The sequence below is a fragment of the Cyphomyrmex costatus genome, unplaced genomic scaffold (assembly GCF_001594065.2).
Source record: "Cyphomyrmex costatus isolate MS0001 unplaced genomic scaffold, Ccosl1.0 scaffold14, whole genome shotgun sequence".
In the NCBI taxonomy this organism is placed as follows: domain Eukaryota; kingdom Metazoa; phylum Arthropoda; class Insecta; order Hymenoptera; family Formicidae; genus Cyphomyrmex; species Cyphomyrmex costatus.
This window is the reverse complement of record NW_017275390.1, coordinates 147,899-170,342: the sequence shown is the minus strand read 5'-3', so window position 1 is coordinate 170,342 and position 22,444 is coordinate 147,899. Positions and strand designations below refer to the sequence as shown.

General features: G+C 27.0%; 1 protein-coding gene across 1 annotated transcript; it reads left to right on the top strand.

Moving 5' to 3' along the window:
* The first annotated feature begins 1,105 nt into the window (after nucleotides 1–1,105).
* Nucleotides 1,106–10,401, top strand: LOC108782968 (glycine receptor subunit alpha-3). Its single transcript, XM_018551371.1, has 7 exons — nucleotides 1,106–1,272; nucleotides 2,301–2,478; nucleotides 3,037–3,263; nucleotides 5,210–5,292; nucleotides 6,446–6,757; nucleotides 8,278–8,483; nucleotides 10,085–10,401. Exons 1-7 carry the CDS (start codon nucleotides 1,199–1,201, stop codon nucleotides 10,259–10,261), a joined length of 1,257 nt encoding a protein of 418 aa, XP_018406873.1. The 5' UTR covers nucleotides 1,106–1,198; the 3' UTR covers nucleotides 10,262–10,401.
* The last annotated feature ends 12,043 nt before the right edge of the window (nucleotides 10,402–22,444 follow it).

Here is a 22,444-nt window from a genome sequence, read left to right as displayed (position 1 = left end):
AAACCAGCTAGAAAGTCTTATATAATTATTTTGATAATCTAATAAAATTATTTTTGCACGCGTATATTCGGCTAAATTTTTTATAGATATCTGCAAAACGTTCTTTTCATATATAATTTAATTTTTACAATATAATACATAAAACGTTTAAAAATTAAAGTGATCATTAATTAACGTCATTAATTTGAAATTATATTATAAGACTGACGCATAATCGAAGTATTTAATGCAAAACGTTGTTATTGATAAGAATTTTTAACAAAAATGATTTCTGTTGATTCAATTATAGGTTTTTGTAGATCGTAATTGATAATTGTGTGTTGACAACGTGATTCATCAAGATTCGCAACATTGATCCACGTGGCTTCATTTATAAGACACTATGTTTGAATATAATTCAGATGTTCATTGATCTACGAGGAACCGGAAGTGATCATCCGGCGAAAAAGATTTTCGGGCGAGCAGTTAATAACTTTCGTTCAATCTTTGTCGACAGCATTCGGATTTCCGAACGATAGAATGTGTAGTTGATCGGTGAGTGGAAAATTGGATCGGAAAACCGTCGTGTGAAGGACCATAAAATTTAAAAATATGAGACGCAACGCAGGAAACGATTCGTGAAATATATCATGTCAAGGATTAATAAGAAATCGGAGATTCTAATAAACTGTTTGTTACAAAATTTTATTTATAAAGCTTCTTAATCACAGTATAACAAGAGATAGTTAAATTTAATATTACATTGTTGATACATTATAAAAATTGTAATGTATTATTTTCTATTTTATCCAATTACACATTTGAATCATATATGGATATTTTTTTAGAATTTAGATGCATAAATAAAAGTAATAAATTGCCCATTGTTAATTATCAAACTTTCGGTACTATATACACATGGATGGAAAACAACAAAAGAGTACGAGATTTTTGTATTATGCATTTTGAGTTAAAAATTAAATTAGCTATATAAATATTAATACTCATTAAAATTTAATAAACTTCTTTGTGAAGAAATGGACGTAACATACATCCTTCCTTTCATAGAAGAACTGGAGTGTTCTTTGATGTCAACGAGTTCAAAACTATCTCATCCCTCCGCGTCGATGAATTCTTTATAACGTATTTTGCATACTCCATTGCATACGCTGCTCTTTCTTTGGGGTATCACTCTCTATATTCTCCGCCCTCTTCAGGAATGACGTGGCATTTTCTGCTGATGATATGCTGCTATCTATACGCCTTGTTTGACATGACAGCTCCTCATTTTCCGTAAGTACGCAATTACACTTACCTTATCGGATTAATATTTTACTTATTTCAAAATCAACAATTTTTTCATTAAAATAATATTTTATGTCTAAATTTTGTTCTTTATAAATTACATCTTCTTGTTTTACAAATTTTAAGAGATGTCAGCTAAGTGAACAATGTCACATAATATTTTCAATAATAACTGTAAAAGGAGAAAGAAACAAATTGTTTAAATGTAACCAGTGATAAAATTCTTGTATGAAATAAATACATACAATTATAGATTTCATTAGTCATACATTATATCTATTGCATCATAAATAGCATCACACATTAAATCGTATATTGCCGACATATATTCGCAAATTACAAAATTGCGCAATTTAATAACAGATATATATCACGTCTTCAGACTACATTTCCTGATGCATTTATTTTTTAATCAATACTGTAATTGCATCCTAATTGAACAAATAAAGTTCTAGCAGTTAGCGATCGTGTCCAACGTGACCTGGTTGAGAAAAATAGCATCCACTCTGTAATAATGAAACTGCCAACAGACCACGCTCAATTCTTGTGGTCTGTGAATAACTTGAGTGCTATCGATGCTGCAATAAAAATCGTTGTACCAGCAATATCGTCGTCATTACTTAACTTTTAAGGTCATTACTGCAAATTGCTTGCAGCTATGTTTTTACTTTTTTCTTTTTTTGTTTCAGTTAATGAACAACAATTTAATCTTTTATTTTACTAATATATTTAACATTATATTAGGTATATTATTATGAAGCGATTTTTCAAAAATACATTTTTCAAGAATACATAAAAAGTACGTCGTACAACAGTACATAAAATTCCTTAAATATATTATTACCTTACATTAGGTTTGTTTGATGAATGACATTGCACAGAATATATTTCTTCCAAATTGCATTAAATACGATACGTTGTAGTTAATATAAAAATCTTTAATAAATATAACACAATAGACACAAATGTACAAATAGTGTCTATTAGTAAACTTCTATCATTTTTCGACATTTTAGAGAATTGGACTTCGATGAATATGGGAAAAAAGAAACCTCTTTGTCGCTAAGAGATATCCTGCCTTTGAATCCGAAACAATACGATAAGCACAGAGCTCCAAAATTTCTCGGCCAACCCACTGTTGTTTATTTTCATGTAACAGTGCTCAGCTTAGACTCAATAAATGAGGAATCGATGGTAAGTAGAAATTTGAATATTTCTCCAGAATGTTACATGTACATCTGTGTATATTATAATAAATTTTATTAGGCTACTTTCTCCTTTTTATATTAAATTTAATTATATTGATCTATTATAAAAATAGAATATGTAAAACAATTTTGTATTATGCAGGCTGTGTCCTAAGTACGCTAAAAGATTTTAATTATATAAGTTTTCATATTTCGAATTTGTGTGAAAAATCACAATATATATATGTGAGAATATAATAAATTAAAACGCTTATTCAAAACAGTCAAATTATTTCTAATCTTTTCTTACATATAATTTTTTTTAACTGTAGCTAATAATTAAGAGAATAATTTTAAACAAAATTATAAATGTTATATAAGAATATTGTTTTGTAAATTGTTTTTCAAATCTTCCACAATTCATGACGGGGATGTAACTTATAGAGCACATACAAGTTAGAAGAAATTTTATTTTCATATAAAGGAAAGCATACACACTTATGACATCTTCATTGGTCGCACATGAAGTGCGGCAATCGCTTACATTATTTTTCCACGGTGACAGACATACGTGGCCGATATATTTTTGGCTCAGAGTTGGCGAGATCCTAGGTTGCGGCTACCGGAAAACATGTCCGAGGATTATCGAATACTTGATGTGGATTGGTTGCATAATATCTGGAGACCCGACTGTTTCTTTAAGAATGCGAAAAAAGTTACTTTTCACGAGATGTCAATACCAAATCATTATCTTTGGCTGTATCATGATAAAACGCTTCTTTACATGTCCAAGTAAGTTTATAAATCTCTTATTCATTATATATTAGTAATTATTTCACTTAACAAATTACAACATTTTACACTAAATGTGGTTTTCTGTTTAAATTTTTCTTATAAAAATGCATTAAAAATTTGTTAATATATATTAAGTAAGAGTAATTAATGTATTAAGTAATAATTAATAATAATAATAATAATTAATTAGAAATTAAATGTTGATATTTGTTAATTATATACGAATTATACAAGGACTTTTTTGAGATTTGATAATATTATATATAAAATTTAACATCCTTTCTGTCTCTTTCTCTCCCTCTTCTCTTTATTACACAATTGAAAGTCATAAATTTATTTTTTGTACCAAACATCCCAGGTAGCAAGATGTCGTCAATTTGACGTTGTTAATTAGTCACTCTTGATAAATTCAATATCCTATTATTGTAAAAATGATGTAAATTTGCCACAGCCACATATTGTCATATAAACCGAAGTCGAAAATGTCATTATTTTTGTATTATTAACGATATAAATGAAATGTTATTAATTAATTACTAATAATGTTACAAGTACGTTATTGATTAATTATTTATTTAACGTCAATAAGTATGACGTTGTAAATACGTCGTAGAATGAATAAATGACATCAATATTACATCTTAAATAGATAACATGACGTCAATAATTTTAAAATATTAAAATAATTAATTATTATTAACGTCAAAATGATTATAACTGCTATCTGGGATGCAGCTTTCTGAAACTGTAAAAACTATATACCTCGTATGAGAATACTAGTTTAAAACTTTTTATTTGAGTGAGATTTTTAGCTTTTGACTCGGATAATTATTTCATAACTTTGTTAAATTTCATAAACGTTTAAAAAAAGTAAAAGAAACATTTCAATAATTATCTTTTTATTTAAAAATGTAAATTTCATGTAAATGTAAATAACAAATTATTTAAAACAATATTTTAGTTAAAATAATCAAACTTTAACTTTAAATTTACGCTTTCGACATATCTTTTTAATAAAAAAGTATTTAAAGATAAAATTTATACGATAATAAAGAAATAGATAAAAAAATATTGAAAAACTGGAAGACACTAACTTTCAAACAGCTTTATAAATATATTACCATAACGTGTACATATTTAAATTTTTTACATTATTATAATTATTACAAAAATATGATACATATAAATTTTATTGATAATATTACAATTGTAACTTTATGTGCATTATTTTTCAAAAAAGTGTCATAACTCCTTGAGAAATATTAACTTATTTCTTTTTACCCCTCGCCCTTCTTTCTCTCTCTCTCTCTCTGCATTATAAGAACACTATTTTTTGCAAAATAAATATTGCAATGCAATACTGACAGCATGCGTCGGAACCTGAAAAATACTAAAATTTAGAATTTGTTATACTTTGAAGCTTTAACTATTAAGGTAATAAATGCATACATTAATTTAAATATTTTTTATTTTCTTATTAGATCTCCAATTCAAATATAATAATTTTTTAATACTTTATATTAATTTATTATTAATTAAAATATTTCAATAAATAATCAAAAAAATCTATCAACAGTCAGCACAAGTTTAAATTTTGATAAAACACATAAGAGGCTTTCATACGTTGATATACAATTTCTTTACTCGTGTTTTACGTCGTTTTTATTTATAGCTATTTTAGCTTCATTTATTTCTATCTACGATTTTAATCCAACGTATTTGATAGAACGATTTAATTGCCGTGCCGTTCTGTCAAGTTTTATTATCAATAAAATAATTCAAATTTATTTTCCTTCATTCTGAATATATGTTTTATCGGAAATACAAAAATAGAGAAAAGCTTCAATATTGTTCGTCATTGTAAAAATAACGCTATCGAGTAAAACAAAATGTAATTTAAATAATAAATTGTATCACATAAGAAAGCATTGTATTCGTTTCAGATTGACATTGGTGCTTTCATGCGCGATGAAGTTCGAATCCTATCCTCATGACACTCAAATTTGCTCGATGATGATTGAAAGCCGTAAGTATACATTAATATCATACTTTTTAAGTGGTTATATTATACATATATATTATATTATTAATATTATGGTATACATAAATCGTAATATTTTTTCTAATAACAAAGAAGAAATTGAATAAGATATTTTATTGCAATTATTGTTTATACTGATAATCATATTATCTGTCACCAATTATAAAAAATTATTTATATCAAATATGTTTATAAATAATTATATTTTATGTTAAAATATCAAGGCTATTTTTTTACTATTTATTAACTTTAAGGTTGTTATACAATAATATTTATTTTTATTGCTAAAGGGGAAAGTGATGTAACTAGTAGAATAGTATACAATGACCCTTCTCAATACCTCCGCTATTAAGTAGCGAATTCTAGTAACTACTTATGAAATTATGTGCTCAGTAGTTCACCATTACACCATAACGCTAATGTGCCAATATATAATAGCTAACATTTGTTATAACGTATTTTTACTTTCAAGCATTTTGAAACGATTTTAAAGAATGTTTTAACATTTAAACTTTTTAGAACAGGCTTTTTAAAAAAATTTGTTTGGAATGATAATTTTAATAAATAAATAACAGTGTGCGCACTGAAAGTTTGTTTTTGTGTAATAAACCTCAAAATCATTTATACCGAGCCCGACATTCTTTACATTTAAATCTATATATTTTGATCGTGTTTTCTTTTTGCTTCTATAGTACAAACAATACATTTTCTTTGCTCTGTTAGATAATTTGCATTTTTTTCAATATAAAAAAAGTGTCTAGCTGTCAGACGTAATAAATTAGAATTAGATAATTTTAAGGCCATTCAATTACAGATTTACGCTTTAAACAGAATTATACTATGATTTTCAATGACACATTTAATTAGTTGAAGTTTGAAATCAGAAAACAATAGATACAAAGGATTTTTCATTTTGAATAGAATATTAGCATTGAAAACATTATTTTATATAAATAAAAGGATGTTTTTATACTTTACTCAGATTTTCGAAGAAATTTGAAGAAAGTTAGTAATAAATATTTCGGTTTTAAATTTAAATATTGATTATTAACTAATAATAAATTATATTGTATAAAATATATATGGATGTCATAATAACCATCTCGTCATGCTTGTCTCTATACATCATTCTTTTTAGTTTCGCATACGACTCAAGATCTGGTGTTCTTATGGAACATGACCGATCCACTTGTGGTTAATCCGGAAATCGAGCTGCCGCAACTCGACATATCGAACAACTACACTACCGACTGCACGATCGAATACTCGACCGGAAACTTCACGTGCATACAGATTGTCTTCAATCTACGCCGGCGACTGGGTTATCACTTGTTCCACACGTACATCCCATCCGCACTGATCGTCGTAATGTCCTGGATCGCCTTTTGGATCAAGCCGGAAGCCATCCCGGCACGGGTTACTCTTGGCGTGACGTCACTGCTGACCCTTGGTTAGGCGACCTTTTCACCTATTGCTCGTGATATAACTATTCATGATATTTACGATCGCGATAGAACGTTTTGCCGGGATATCATATAACGATGACATAAATATCAGCGAAATTGCAATTAACATAAAATCAAAATGGTTTCAGTAAATTTTAGTAAAATCATTAGTTAGTCTTTTTGAATGCGCAAGCTAAAATCGAATGAAACTATTTGAGATAAATTTCGATGTAATTTTCGAAAATAAAGATAAGCTTCTAATATATTAGTAGATAAATTTCGGATATAAGTAATTGGTAGCAGATAATATTGATTTCTTAAACCATAATAATAATATAAAATGCTCTGATGCACAAATGAACAAACTAAAATACAGATTCAAAATATTTCTTATTATAAAATTACATAGAGCAAAGGTCCCTATTGCAAGATACCGAATTCACTTTGGATGAATGCTTGAAGGCTAGAAGGGTCTCCTTTTGAGTATAAATCGATTGCCTACAGCACTGTTTGCTTACATCTCATTTGCCTACAAATCGATTGTCTACATGTATTATTGGCATTGCCTACAGCTCGATTGCCTATAGGCAATTTTGAAGTCTACATATCAAAATTAAAACAAAATAATAGGTCATTTTGAAAGGAATTTAATAAGCTTTAAGATAGTGTGTTATGTAAATTCAAATTCTATTTTGTTCTAAAAATTAAAGAAATATTACATAAAAAGTGAACAAATCGCAAAATTAAAAAATTGTGCTTCTAACATAAGATGCCTCGAGAAATCAATAATAAAGTGCATATCGATATATATTGCAATTAAAAAATTTTTTAATGTTTCTGAAATACAAACAAAAGTACAGCCTGTGCGCGAGTAAAATAAACATGCGATGCATTGTATTCAGGACTCGTATTCAAACGACTACAGGCGTGTAATAATGAATTTTCCCCTAAATGGTTTTCAATCCAAGAGCGGTAAATTCATGATGGAGTTAACAGATAGCGTTTATTAGTTTAGCAGAAATGCTGCTATCTCATATTAGGCGTTTATCTCATAATAGGAAGCTTTTCTCTAACGTTTTGTTCGGTCATAATGGACCTTAGTGCTTAATTTTAATATGAACAATTGTACAATTTCCAGTTCACGCAAATTGTGCACCAATTATTATTTATCAATTTTGAAACACGGTTCTAAATTAAAGTTAGAGTAAAATCACCAATTAAATTGCTTCAGTAATTTTATAATACTAAGGCTAATATAATATATGTATCTTAAATCATTGAGAATTTATTGCAAAAAATATCACTGGAGCCAGATTTCAAATCTCTCTATTTTCTGACAGGCGTCTTTACCAATTTCATCACTGAGATATATGATATATCATTTGAAATAATGAACTTGCTTTTATTCAATGCATATTGCATATTTATACAGTGGGACGTCGATTAAATCAACTGAATTATATATATATATATATATGTAACTATGCATGCATGTAAGAATTAAGGATTAATATCTTACTTTCAGCTACTCAAAACACGCAATCTCAACAATCTCTTCCGCCGGTCTCATATGTGAAGGCGATTGACGTGTGGATGTCTTCGTGCAGTGTATTCGTCTTCCTGTCTCTTATGGAATTCGCAGTAGTGAACAACTATATGGGGCCAGTCGCTACGAAGGCCATGAAAGGATACTCGGACGAAGATCTTCGCGAGGCCATTGACGACTTCAAGGTAAACGAGAAAAAGTGCGGCGCGATATTTATAGCGAATGTTCCATCGGTTCTGCAAAATTGATAGTTCGAGATAAAGCAAAATACGCCGCACCATCGGCAACGAGGATGCAATTCGTTCTGTTGATGCAATATCGTTCGATTGAATAAAAACGCCAGGAATAAAGGGCGCTACATTGTAAATTGCATCCTGAAAATTGCAGTTATAAATTATCGATATTTGCGAAGTCGTATAAATCATTGAGATGTATTATAAAGTTATATCTCTTTATTTAATAAGAAAGAGGAACATTAAATATACGGTTCTATTAGGTATGTGATTTAGTTTTGAGGTTTTTTTTTTCTCAAAAACTGATTTATTTAAACAAGACAATGAAAGCATACCTTAATCACAAAATATAATTTTCATCTCTTGCAAAACCCTCAAAACTAAATCACTCCTAATATATACACAAACGAAATTTTATATGAATTTCGAACCAAACTATTTAATATTCTGACAGTTTCATTCTATTTTGAAATAGGAAATTCCTAAAACGTCTATATAATTGACAAACGCATATTTATCTTACAATATTTATTTCTGAATACGAAAGTTATACAGCATAACTTTCGATAAACAGCATCGACGATGGAAACTACAGCGAAGTATACTACTCGAAAAGTATAAACATTTTTCTAGGCGATTCATCGTATCGAATGACGAGTAACTTCTCCCCGGTAATTTCCCTCTTGAACAAGTTCCAAAGTTCGATTTTATTGCATGCATTCGTCCCACACTCAAATTCGCAGAAAAATATTTATTCTCTCCTTTCTTCTGTGTAGTTTACGTAGACGACGTAGACTTACAATTCCTTCTGTACATAAAGCATCTCGTTTTCATTACATCCATTGTACGTAATATTTTCTTGTACTACTGCAGTATTTACTCTTGTCTGCTTTACGATAAAACGCGTTTTACGCGAAATAAATATCGTTCTTGTTTAATATTTTGCTAATAAGCAAAATAAGTTTTCTATAATTATTATAAATTTTGTCTTTTTCATTTGTAAACGAAATTGTATTGACAAGAAATATTAGATATTTTCGTTAATTTTATTTTGTTACAAAATACGTTTATCATTTTTGTATAATGAATATTGTCACATTATATGCAAGTTGTATGTATAGAAATATAATATGTTTGAATTGAAAAATATGAATCTTATTTATTCGCGAAAGATAATACGTGAAAACTTTTATATTTAATTTTATAAGTTAAATTATCAATATGTCAATTATTTAAAATCGATGCTAAGCACGATTTGAGAATTAATTTTGAAAGATTAAAAAATAATAAACATAAATTTGCTTTTTTTATACTATTTTGATTACATATTGCACAAATTATTTCATTTTTTTAATGTAACAGTTAAAATCACTATAAATAAATAAAATAATTTTTTTACTTACCTTGCAAATCTTGAATAACAAGGTAAATAAAAGAGAAAGATATAAATTGAAATAATTACTTATGTATATATATATATATATAACATTTTTTTACATTTATTATTTTCATGTTATTTTATGTGACGTATTTTTAATCTCTTTTTTTTTTAGACACCGATGAGGCCGGATGCCGAAAGAAATAGAAGTCCAACGAGGCCACCGACAATTCAGTATGAGCAGTGCTGCCAAGGACGAGCCACTGCCATTTACATCGATAAGGTTTCCAGATTCTTCTTTCCTTTCTCATTCTTCATCCTTAACGTCGTCTATTGGAGCACATTCCTGTAATGCAACTCGACAAGACTCATGTCCGATTCAGCAAGAATTATGAGTACGCTTTTAAAGAAAGACATTAAATTACAGAACGAATATTACGAAGCACGTAGCAAAAACGAAAAATATCTTGTAAACTATCGTGTATAAAGTGTGGCACAATAAAAAAATTTAATAAAAGTGGGATTAAATCCGTATGTTTATTAAAGATATGTTTAACGAAAATTGTGACACAAAGAATAAACCAATCTGTGTTCAGAATAGTAAATCCCTGTAACAAGTTATAAGAAATATAACAAAATAGTTATAGATAAATAAGACACCTTAAAAAAATATATATTATATTTAGAATATCTTTTAACACACACATTTTTATAAAAATATCGCCTAATTTATGTCATTCATTTCTTGTTAAACGAATTATAATTTATGATATTAAAAACAAATTATAATTTATTATAATAAAAAAGAACATATTTGTTCGAAAACTTTATGCATTTAAATTTAATTAATGTTTATATCATATGATTTATAATTTTAATTAATTGATTACATGAATTACTCACCTGTTCCTCGTACTGAAAAAAAATCTAATTGCATATAAATTGAAAAATGTGATAGATTTAATCAATATATCCATTAGAAAATGAACAAATTAAAATTCTTTTATAAATTGTCAAATAAGCATGATTATAATCCCTTCCTGTTAAATATATTAGTATTTCTTGATAATAATCTAAATTAATTTATAATATATAAATATAATCAAAATAAATAGTAAAATTTTTCTCATATGTAGAGTTATTCTTTGGAAGCATCGATACTACTGTTTCGCTTTTCTAAAAAAAGTAGTGTTCCTAAACTTTCAAACGGTAGTATGTATTATCTTCCATATACTATAACGTTATATCAAAATGTTATATTAATAATATAATAATTTTCATTTTTAATTTTTAATGGAATTAGAAGATATTTATAATAATTTTAAATACAATTACAAAAATTAGAAAAAAATATTTCATTATAAAGAAAAATTATAAAATTTTTTTTAAATCAAAAGAAAAATAACTTGAAAAGATTAAAAACATACTCGTTATTACAACATTTACAATATATTAAGCAATATGAATGTAATAATGCAATGTAACATACTTTATAAATTACAAATAATATATTATTATTAAAAATAACATAAACGTTTCATCAGTTGCTGTTCTGTTCGTTAATCGAACTTAAATGTCTTGCATCAAGTTAATAGAGCGTACTTGTCTGACCTATTACGGAGTATTACTACTGCAGACCACTACTGTCTAGTGTTGATAAGTCGTGCATCAATTACGTAAACGTTTGCCAATTTATTGTATAATGCAATAATCTGCTATAAATAATTGTTTAGATTAGATGAATCTAAAACGCTAATAAAAATTAGAAAAAATTTAGTTGTTAACTAAACGTAAAAATAAAAACAAGACTTAAGTTAAAATAAAAAATTCGATACAAATATAGAATTTTATAACAAAATAAGAATCTACATAAATTTAAATAAGTTTGCAGAATTAATATAACGTTATTGAGCGAGAGAGAGAGACAGAGAGAGAAAGAGAGAGAGAGAGAGAGAGAGAATAACTTTATGTTTAAAAATTATTTAAAAAATTAATGTAAAATACGAATTAAATTATAAAGAACCCCGTACTAATCAAATGAAAAAAGTATTTTTATTCAAATTTGCTGAAGCTGTAATTTTATAAATTATGAGGTGCTGATTAAAAGTTTTCTCAAGCAAAACCATTAAAAATGAACAGATTTTAGTGTAGTTTTCATTATTTGAAAATTGCTATATTGGATCTAATCGGACTAAAAATCTTTATCTACTGAATCATTCATTTTTTGCTAATTGTACCTTAATACTTTCATTTAATACCATTTAGTACTTTTAAACACAGAAAAATGACATAAGTTAATTGATGTGAAGAAAACACATGTTTGAAAAAAAATGTAATTTTCAAAAATTCATTGTAAATTCAACAATTTTTGGAAAAGCAATTATGTAAATATTTTCTTCACATTGATTTTATACTATCACTCACTCTATACATAAAAGTATTAAGATACAGAGTTATTAGAAAATGAATACAGTTTATAAATAAGAATATTTTTTAGTTTAATTAGACTTAAAATAACAACTTTTACATAGCGTTAGTGCAAAATCTATCAATTTTTATGACTTTAATTAAGGAACTTTTGGTTAATATCATCTACACTATACTTTGATTTCATTATCTATTGTATTATATATATCACAGTTTTAGTCAATTCGACTGAAATCACTTTTTCCATATGTTTATGAGGGATCTTTTATTTTAAGATCTAAGAATTAAAAAAAGTGTAAAAATTTTAAAATGCTCGAAGTAGATATAAATATCTATAGTGCAGAAAAGTTTACTTAAATATGTTGTAATTTATCAATGTATATGATATAAATAAAATTAATCTTTTACATTTGTGTTTTATCCAAGTACCTTTAATTACATTACGATCGCTCGTCATTATTCAAGTAAATTCCGAGTCATCCTTGCACAAGTTTTTTTTTATTTGAAGATCTATGCATGCAGCGATCGCAAATTTCCTCAGCGTAGAGAGAGATCAACTGTCACAATACTGCAATACAAAAATAAAATGCAATAAAATAAATGGAACTGAGCATGATAATAAAAATTTATTATGTCTAACAGCAATTAAAAAACAGCTGTCTATGCGTTTATACATATATTATAATATATGTTATTTGCGATATAACATATTACAAATAACATATACATGTTAAAACGGTTAAAGTAATGTAAACAAATTAAATTTATCTTTTGTTATAATTTATATATTTTTTTCATCGAAAATTATTTAAGTGTTATTTATACAAACAATCGATAAATTAGTAATATAATAACGTATTCGTAATAAACGACAAACGGAGGCACACACACAACTTTGGAACCAATAATTAATAAGTATTTTGAATACCGCTGTCATATAATTAATATTACAACAAATAATTAAACTACAATACTTTAAATGTAGCTCTGAAACAAATAATTTGACTATTCTAAATGTATATGTTGCGACAACAGAACGACAAAAAAATTTAAGTCAAAAGTGTTTTCAGGTATTCCTAAAAAAATATATATATAAAATTATAGAAGTTTCTATAGAGAATTAGTTCATTTCTCTGATTACTTTTGAATTTTTTTAAATAAACAGTTTTCTGTTGTATAACAATGATTTATTCTAAATACCTAATCTACTAATGCAAATAATATTTCTACATGTCATTTCACGTTATAGAAAAATATCCTTCTTATATTGTGTACAATATATTCTAATACATTAATCTCTATTATATTAATATTACCTTAACGGTATTCTGAAGAAAATAACAGGTATTTTAAATAAAATAACAAAAAATCACTAGTAACAGCGAAAAATGATCATTTTTGTTATTGTTATTATCAATTAACTTTCTCTATCATAAACAACGAAACTTATAATAAGAAGTTTGTTCTTTTTTTCTATATCTCAACTTTTAAACCAAAATGTTCCTCTCGTTGGAATGCCATGATGCAATTATAATTTAGAATTCTCGGTAAATAAAATTATTAATTAGATGAAACTTCTTAATAACGGAGTAATTAACTGGAACTTTCAGCACAACTTGCGCAATGAAATTTAATTAAATTATATCAGAGACGCAAAGTTTTCTAATTGAAATGTAAGAAGCTGATAAAATAAAGATATACAGTAAATTTTGCACATATTGCTAAAGACAATTATTTAATGAATTTGATATTGTTTGTATGTCAAATTAAATTATTAAATTATTTCTTATTGGACCTTGAGAGTTTAAACTAAATACCTATGAGAACACGTCGTAACGGTCAAGCAGGATCTTGAATGTTTCCAATTTATAATTTCATGTGAATATATGTATATACTACGTATGTAGATTCTTGATGGGCGCCGAAATTCTTTTTCAGACTTAAAACGCAAACTCTAATAAACTACCGCAGTATTATCACAAGTTAAATTGACTAACAATCTAACAATTTTGATGCTCATAGCATTCATAGATTTTAATATGTTATTCAACATATATTATTAAGACCCAAGATGCTATGAGCATCAAAATTGTTAGATTGTTAATCAATTTAACTCGTGATAGTGTTGCGGTAGTTTATTAGAGTTGCGTCGTAAGTCTGAACAAAAATTTCAGCGCGCATTTAAGAATCTACATACGTAGTATATAAATTCACACGAAATTATAAATTAGAAGCATACAAGATTCAGCTTGACATGTTCTCATCGGTATTTAATTTAAATTATTTGTATATCAACGTTAATAATAATAATAATAAAACTATATCCTTTTTTTAGGCTATTACGGATACTTTCTATATAGAAATTATACGTTTGGCTGATTATTTTCGTATCCAGATCTATTATTAGAATACTAACACATCAAGCTGCTCCTCGCCATGATGAAATAAACCACAACGTTAATGGAATGTTGGCATTCTAATAATGGATTTAACACAAAGAAAGATAACTCGCAAAACACATATTTCCTGCATAAAAAAAATCAGAAAACACAAATTTAAATTAAAAATGTTTTAAGTGAAATTCTTCAATTTAATTTCTCGAAACTTTCAGTTTCTTTATATGTGTACACATTCCTTTGTAAGTAATTTCTTTTTTGTGGCTAGCGCGAGATAACACCGACGTACTGTGAGAATTCAACTCGATATGAATAGAAGTAGGTATTCCTTTCATCTTTCTTTTAATCGTTGCGGTTAACTGTGCAGAGAAAATGTCGCTGCTCACCATTCGGTAATTGCTCGGCAAAAAGCAATTAATGAGGCGAGCTTTGCACTGCGAATAATTACATTCACGTAAGGAATCATAATTGTTCGTTGCTGAAAATGGATCATTTCTCAGGGTATGTCACGAAATATTCTATTCGCGCTCTTCATCTTCGCCGTGCATTCCCGCCCTGACACTGCCTTTCTTCGGATTTGCCGTTTCCGCGAGAACGCCGACAATAATTTCCCACGGCTTGTCATCTGCGCGTGACATATGTCACGAGCGTGCCGCATTTAATTAGCCATTAAAGCTAATACATAATTGCTTATTGCCTATTACTGACGTCCCATCTAATGTCTAATCGACATTAATTTATTGATACTTGGATCAGTGTCACATACGGTTTACATATCTTCAATTTTGTTAAATAAATTAGAATAGCAAAAAAGCAAGACATTGTAAGAAACACTACTTCTTCTTTCATATCTAGCTTTAAAAAATCCAATACTAATCTGATAAAGTTTGTTAACCTTACATGAAAATACAACAAATTATCCTCCTCCATTTTAATAAGCTTATCTATATATATAAACAAAAGTAAAAATAGATATTTTTGTAAGTATTTTCTCGCACGATAAGGAGGTAAAAATCTTTCCTTTAAAAATTAAATTTCTTCTTCCTAAGTAAATAGTCTAAATACTCTAAATCGTTTAAAATATAAAAGAAAAAATGTTTTAAATAAAAGTGGAATGGTTTCAACTGTTTCAAGAATTAGGCTTTATAATGACAAATTTTTATTAATACAAAATTTCTTATTTTTAGAAAATAAAAGAATAAAAACTTGTTATAATTATTATTACAAAGTATTCTAGAAACTTTCAGTAAAAATAATTTTTTATATCATTAACTTTAGACATTCGTTTAGAAAGAGAAACACCAATTTTCTTTTCCAAATTTCTTTCAATGAAATATTTCACCCTCTTAACATGCGAGCAAACACTCATCCTATTATTGTTTATATTTTAGCATATCTAAAACTTATTAAAATCCGAGGGAGACATTTCCTTAAATCAAGATTTAGTTTTCAAAGTTTAATTACTATCAAATGCTAAATATTTTTAATTAAATTAATATACATATATACCGTGACGTGATGTTTTTTGTTAGTCACTTTTGGCGATTATTTAACAGAGATCCTGGGTCCTTGCCCATTAATTATTGTTAAGAATTTAAGAACGAATCGCACTTTATGCTCCTCAACCCTTTATCGTAATTAAGAGCAAATTATCGCATAATTAAAGTTACTGCAGATACGTGACAAAGTTGTGCCGTTGCTCGTAAGTACGGTCGCAATGCAAAAAAGAACTTATTTTAAGATATAAATGCCAAAATTAAAAAAAATAGAATAAAATTTCCAAGGAAAAAATTAATATAATTTTTTCAAATTTTTATAAATCTGGGCATACACACACACACACACACACACACGTCTGCATAATCATTATTTAAAAAATAATAATTTATTAAAGAACAATTGATAAATTAATTTTAAAATCCAATTAGTAGTAAGATGAATTTGTATTCTGTGATATTACATTGGATTGCATTGTTTGACAGTCATTTCGTAAATGTTCATGGAACCATTGTAGATAAAAGGACAGAAAATATTACTCAATTTTGAACGTCAAACGCAATCTAATGCGATTGCATCCGAGATTCAGAAGAAATACACCGCCTGCACTAATCCGCATGCAATCATTGATCTATGCATTTTCGATGACGATCGGCAGGCATGTTATTTAACGATCTATCGTAGCCATGTTTGCCGTAGCTGTTAACGAGATCCCTTCATTTGCGTAATTAACTATCGACTTTCTGTCGCCAACGCAGTTAACGAGCGTCGTACCGATCGTTAATGGATTTGAGATAACGTGGGTGGATTCTAAGAAGCGGCTAAACAGTTATAACACTTGCGCAAATTGCCAGTCACCTACAGTATACATATATACCTCGTTTATGATAGACAAAGTAATTTTAAAAAGTTAAAAATTTTATGTTCAGAAATGTAGCTAAGAAGTTATTAAAAATATCTAAAGTTATTCTTTTAATACTGCATTATTACATTTAATATTTTAATGTTTTAATTTGATAACAAATACTAATTTAAATAACTAATTGATTTGAACAAACAATCAAGTAACTTACTTTATAAACATATCTATACGATTTTAAATAACAAAGAAGATGCAATACTAAACTTTTTTAAAAATAATTATTAATATAAGTCTTTTTTATTAAGTTTTATAGGTTTGATTACTAGTAACATCAAACTTAAAATGTAATGAAGAGATAGTTTTTAAAATATTATTAAAATCATTGTGTGATTTATTTTTTATTTTCTTCATATTCTTCTACTTGTTAAGAATAAGTTGTTATAAAAAAAATTAACGTAATTTATGACGCTGCATTTTACTATTGACTATATTATGTGTATACAAGATTATGTAATAATACAACAGTTTAACAATATTTAAAAACAAATAACGTCTTCCGAAACAAACAATGTATGAACAATGAGCTAATAGAAAACAAGTGTGGTAATTAAGTAATACGAAAAAGTTGGTATATATTTGATAAATAAACAATTGGACAAACATGTAGACTTTAAAGAAAATTAAATTAAACGTTTTAAAAAAATTATTTTAATTCGATTATTGTCGATAAAACTTAAAAAAAATACACGATGTAGCATGTAAAACATTCTCGATTATCTGGATATACTCGGATATATGGTACATATAATTTTTTCAACTTTATTAAACTTTTACTTAACTGCGACAGCATCGAATCAGTAATATATTGATAATGTCGTATAAACCGATATTGGAACTTGATAATAAACGAGTCAAAAAGCCATTTGTTAACGAGCGTTGTATCGATTATTCCAAAACCCCAAATTGCAAAAGTTAGCTATATAAATTATTACAAGTTTATCCGAGCCTCTTTAGCTCATACTCATAGATTTCAGAATTATTGATTTTCTTAAATAGAGGAAGTTAAATATTATTGTTCATAATATAGCTTACTTTAATAAATAAACAAAACAATTTTTAATTATGTTTTATAAATAAAGTTATCAAAAATATGTGTGCAATATGTTTATAATAATTTTATTTACATATACATAATTAGAAACTCTTTATAAAAACATATAATAAATTTATTATATAAATATAATAAATTTATTCATATAACAACTCATAAACATTAATTTATTAAAATCGTTTAATTTTTAACAACTCCAAAATTATTAGCAATTTGATAATTTTTATTTTAAAATTATTGATAATTTCTAATCACAAAATTTTCGACATTATCCAATTAAATATAAATGCAAAAAATTAAAAATGTTCGACACATATTTTCACAAATTACACTTCTGATTAAAAATATGCGAGAAAGAAACCAGGAAAATAATTAATTAGTAAAATAAGTATAAGAATAATTTAGAATTTGCTCTGACAACATTATATCGCACTTTTAAAACGGCAATGCTGCCTATAAATAATAAAGTCAAAATCTGATGTATAAGACTGTTGTTTATGCAGATTGAACATAATGAACATAGACTGGAGCAAATAGTAACGGTTTTAATTGCTGGAAATGTAATATCGCTCTCTAGAGGCGCGATAAACTCGAAACTATGTTTGTGTGAATATCACAATTACTGTTCATCTCATGCTTTTTCTCCTTTTACTCCGTGCTTTTGTTTATCTTCTGATCCAATTTGGTGTTCTTAATCTAGTCAGAACAAAATCTAATCATGATAAAGATCACAAAAAGCATCGTTCTTCTTACATTTCTATTTTGAAGTAGTGCTTAATAATTTGCAATATAAATTCACATTTTAATAAATTCTCGTAATTATCCTCTAGTTTGATCGTTTATCTTTGATCCTTTCTAACTTAAGGAATTACGCAAAAACAAGCTTTCATTGTTAGTTATATAATTTTCGCAAAGAACTGTAAAACTTTTATTTTTTATTAGCAAATACGGTGTTGGCAATAAACTGCGGCATTATAAACGTTAATTGTATATCTCTCTCTTTCTCCCTTCCTTTCTCTTTCTGTGATTATACTTTTAGTATTATCTCATCATTTATTGTCTCGTTTATCACCGCTATTTTCCTATTTACGAAATGATACAATAACATTTAATTGCTAAGGCATAATATCCGGGAAACAAATCGTGGATATCAAAGAAATAAAGTGGCATTAAAATGCGACTATAACTTTGAGTTTTATGGTTCATTATCACAATAACTTTTCGTTTGTGCCGCTTAATTTATAAAATTAAATGTAAATAGGATTAAATGGTTTGAACTATATAATTCTTAGGACAAAAATTTGAGTTTGGCGAAAGAGCGGAGTTGATAATAAAATTAAACTGGAAGTATGAATTATAATTTATTTTCTTTTTTAGTAAGGCATGAAAGCTACCGAAGATACCTTTGGCTAAAACGTCTTCACTTCTAATTACAATTGTCGACAATCAGAACACCACAATTTTTTCCCAAACGCTTTAATTAAATATATCGTTATCGTCAGTCGTTAACATTGACGTTTCGCCAGGCCGTCGTTGCTTGAATATACATTAAGTTTACGTTGTAAGATCAACACAATTGGATGTTTCGAATAACAACAAGTTTGCTTTGCAAATCCTTCAAAGTTAATAAATACAAAATAGGAACTTTACAAATGCAAAAGAAGGACAAATCTTACAATTATAATTATATTATGAATGCGGTCTACTTAAATGCTATGAATACTTCGAAGCATTTAATTGACCAATTAGAAGAAGATATTTCACTCGTTGATCAATTAACAAATGCTTCAAAACATTTATAGCATCAAGTGGAGTCCATGACGCATGTTATTCCATTTCTAGAAACTAATTTCACCTGTACTACGATATAAAACTTATCTTTAATATTACAAGTAAATATTTACAAATTGTTAACAATTATAGTAATCTATGATAATTTATAAATTAGTAACAATATGCTCAAAACAGTAGTCGATACATTCAAGTGTTTAGCGTGTTATCGTTCGAGTGCTTATATTTTAAATTATTGAACTCCGATACTCAAGTAATAATATCGACGGCCTGGTCACGCAATGTACTTCTCGGACTTTCAAAGAAAGATAATAATTATGTCCGTTGTTATAAATCTAAAAATACAAGTCCGAAATAATATCATACAAATAATCGATCAAAGACAAATTTATTTTCATCATCTAACGTTAATTTTCAACGTTTGGTCTGCAATCGCAGAATCGCAACGTTTTTTGCCTATTACAAACTGTTCGAATGTTGATTATGAACGCGTCATTATATAACATTTCACTCCATTTAACATCAGCTATAATAATATAATATAATATAGAATCACAATATAATATAAAAGCACACACAACTGATAAGATTACAACAAAAATTAATTACTTTATACTAACTGATTTTTTATGTCAAAGAAATATTTTAAATTTTGTCAATAGTATAATTTTCTTTATTGTTCAATTTATGTCAGAAATTGTCCAATGAGACTAACCATATTAATTTAATTCTTTGTAGACCATGAGAAACCAGCTTTCCATCATTCTGCACGTTAATACTAATTGTTATAAGTTATACATTTTTTCTAAGTAATTTTACCACAGAAGTAACAATAATCTCTTCTAATATAAAATCTCTCAATCAAGAATTTCATCTTATGGAGGTAACTATGATATACTCCGTAGCTATCAGTATTTCTAAAACGGATTGAGAAAATGTAAGATGTTTCATAATAATCGTAAAATATTTTAACTGATTAAAGATATTCAAAGTAAATATTTAATTTATAAAACATTTCGTACATTAAAATTGCTTAATAAGTCAAAAACTTTTTATTGCAATTAATTTCATAATTAAGTTTCTTCGACAGAATAAAGAATTATATTAGAGATAAAAGGAACAAATTTTCTAATTAAAATAATCTAAAATAATCAAGAAATTTGATATTAAAATAATTTTTAGCGAAGCATTTCGTAGAAACGGAGCGCGCGCATTTATTTTGACGCCGGTCGCGTCGCATCCCAAAGAGTCGCAATCTTCTGATTTAATTAGCCTGACCTAGGAATATATGTGTCTCACGTACGAGTTTTGCTGCACCACACGGACATATGAGTGAATCTATATTTACGTAAAAATGTGCTTATATACATAGACCTTTCACAACACTCGTCTTTCACATAGGCGGATTGTAAGTGAAATCTAATAATTGAAGAGCTAAATGAACGAAGGAGAGAGTTATTCTTAAAATTAAATCGTTAAAACTATCTAACACATGTAATTGTTTGAATGTGTACATACATATAGTATTACCATATGTATACTAGTAAAGTAAATACGTTTTAAATTATAGGATCTCATACTTAGGACTAAAAATGGTTAACATGTTTACTTTTCTCAATAACAAAGGAATGTCTCGTGTTATGCAAAGACAAAAATAGAAGTATCTTTAGTCTGCTGATTTCTATACAATTTAACACGTTAAATGCCGGATCATTTTCCATGACTTGCCCAAGATGTTGGAATGAATTTTTCGTTATGCGATAAATATTACTTTTATATTTTATTAGTAAAATATTATATATAACAGATAAGTTAAACTGTATTATCATGTTTTGTGCATTTATCTTACTGAGGGGCGACCTTCGTGGTGCTGTAAAGTAAAAATGTCTCAATAGTCGGACATGTTACAGTATAACCGACTATATCAAAAAAAAAACTCGTTATTCGTTTTAACAATAACAAATAAAAATAATAGTTATTGTAAAAACAACTCCTATATTTGATAATTAATTGATAAAAAAATGTAAATCAAATAAAATATTTTTATATTAAAAAAAATTTATTAAAAACGTTTATCTCTATAGGTAGTAAATCGTTAGCAAATTGTTTAGTTAACTTTTGTTATTAAATACGTGGCATTCAACGTGTTAATATAATATAATGTATTGACACAAACATTATCTTCGTCTTTAAAACCTTATATATCTGTATTCTGAGCGCTTATAAAAAAATTACTTTTGTATTGAACTTTTAAAATGTTATTGATAAAACTACAAGTAATATGATAAAATTATTTACAATAAAACAGCTTTTTATTTTCTCTATCAATTAACCAGAATTTTTTAATCTCGTTTAAAAATTCTGTTTAATTATTTAGAGTTTAATTATCTATATAATTAAACTGCGTTATATATATATATATAATTTTATCTATATATTAAATTACATTAT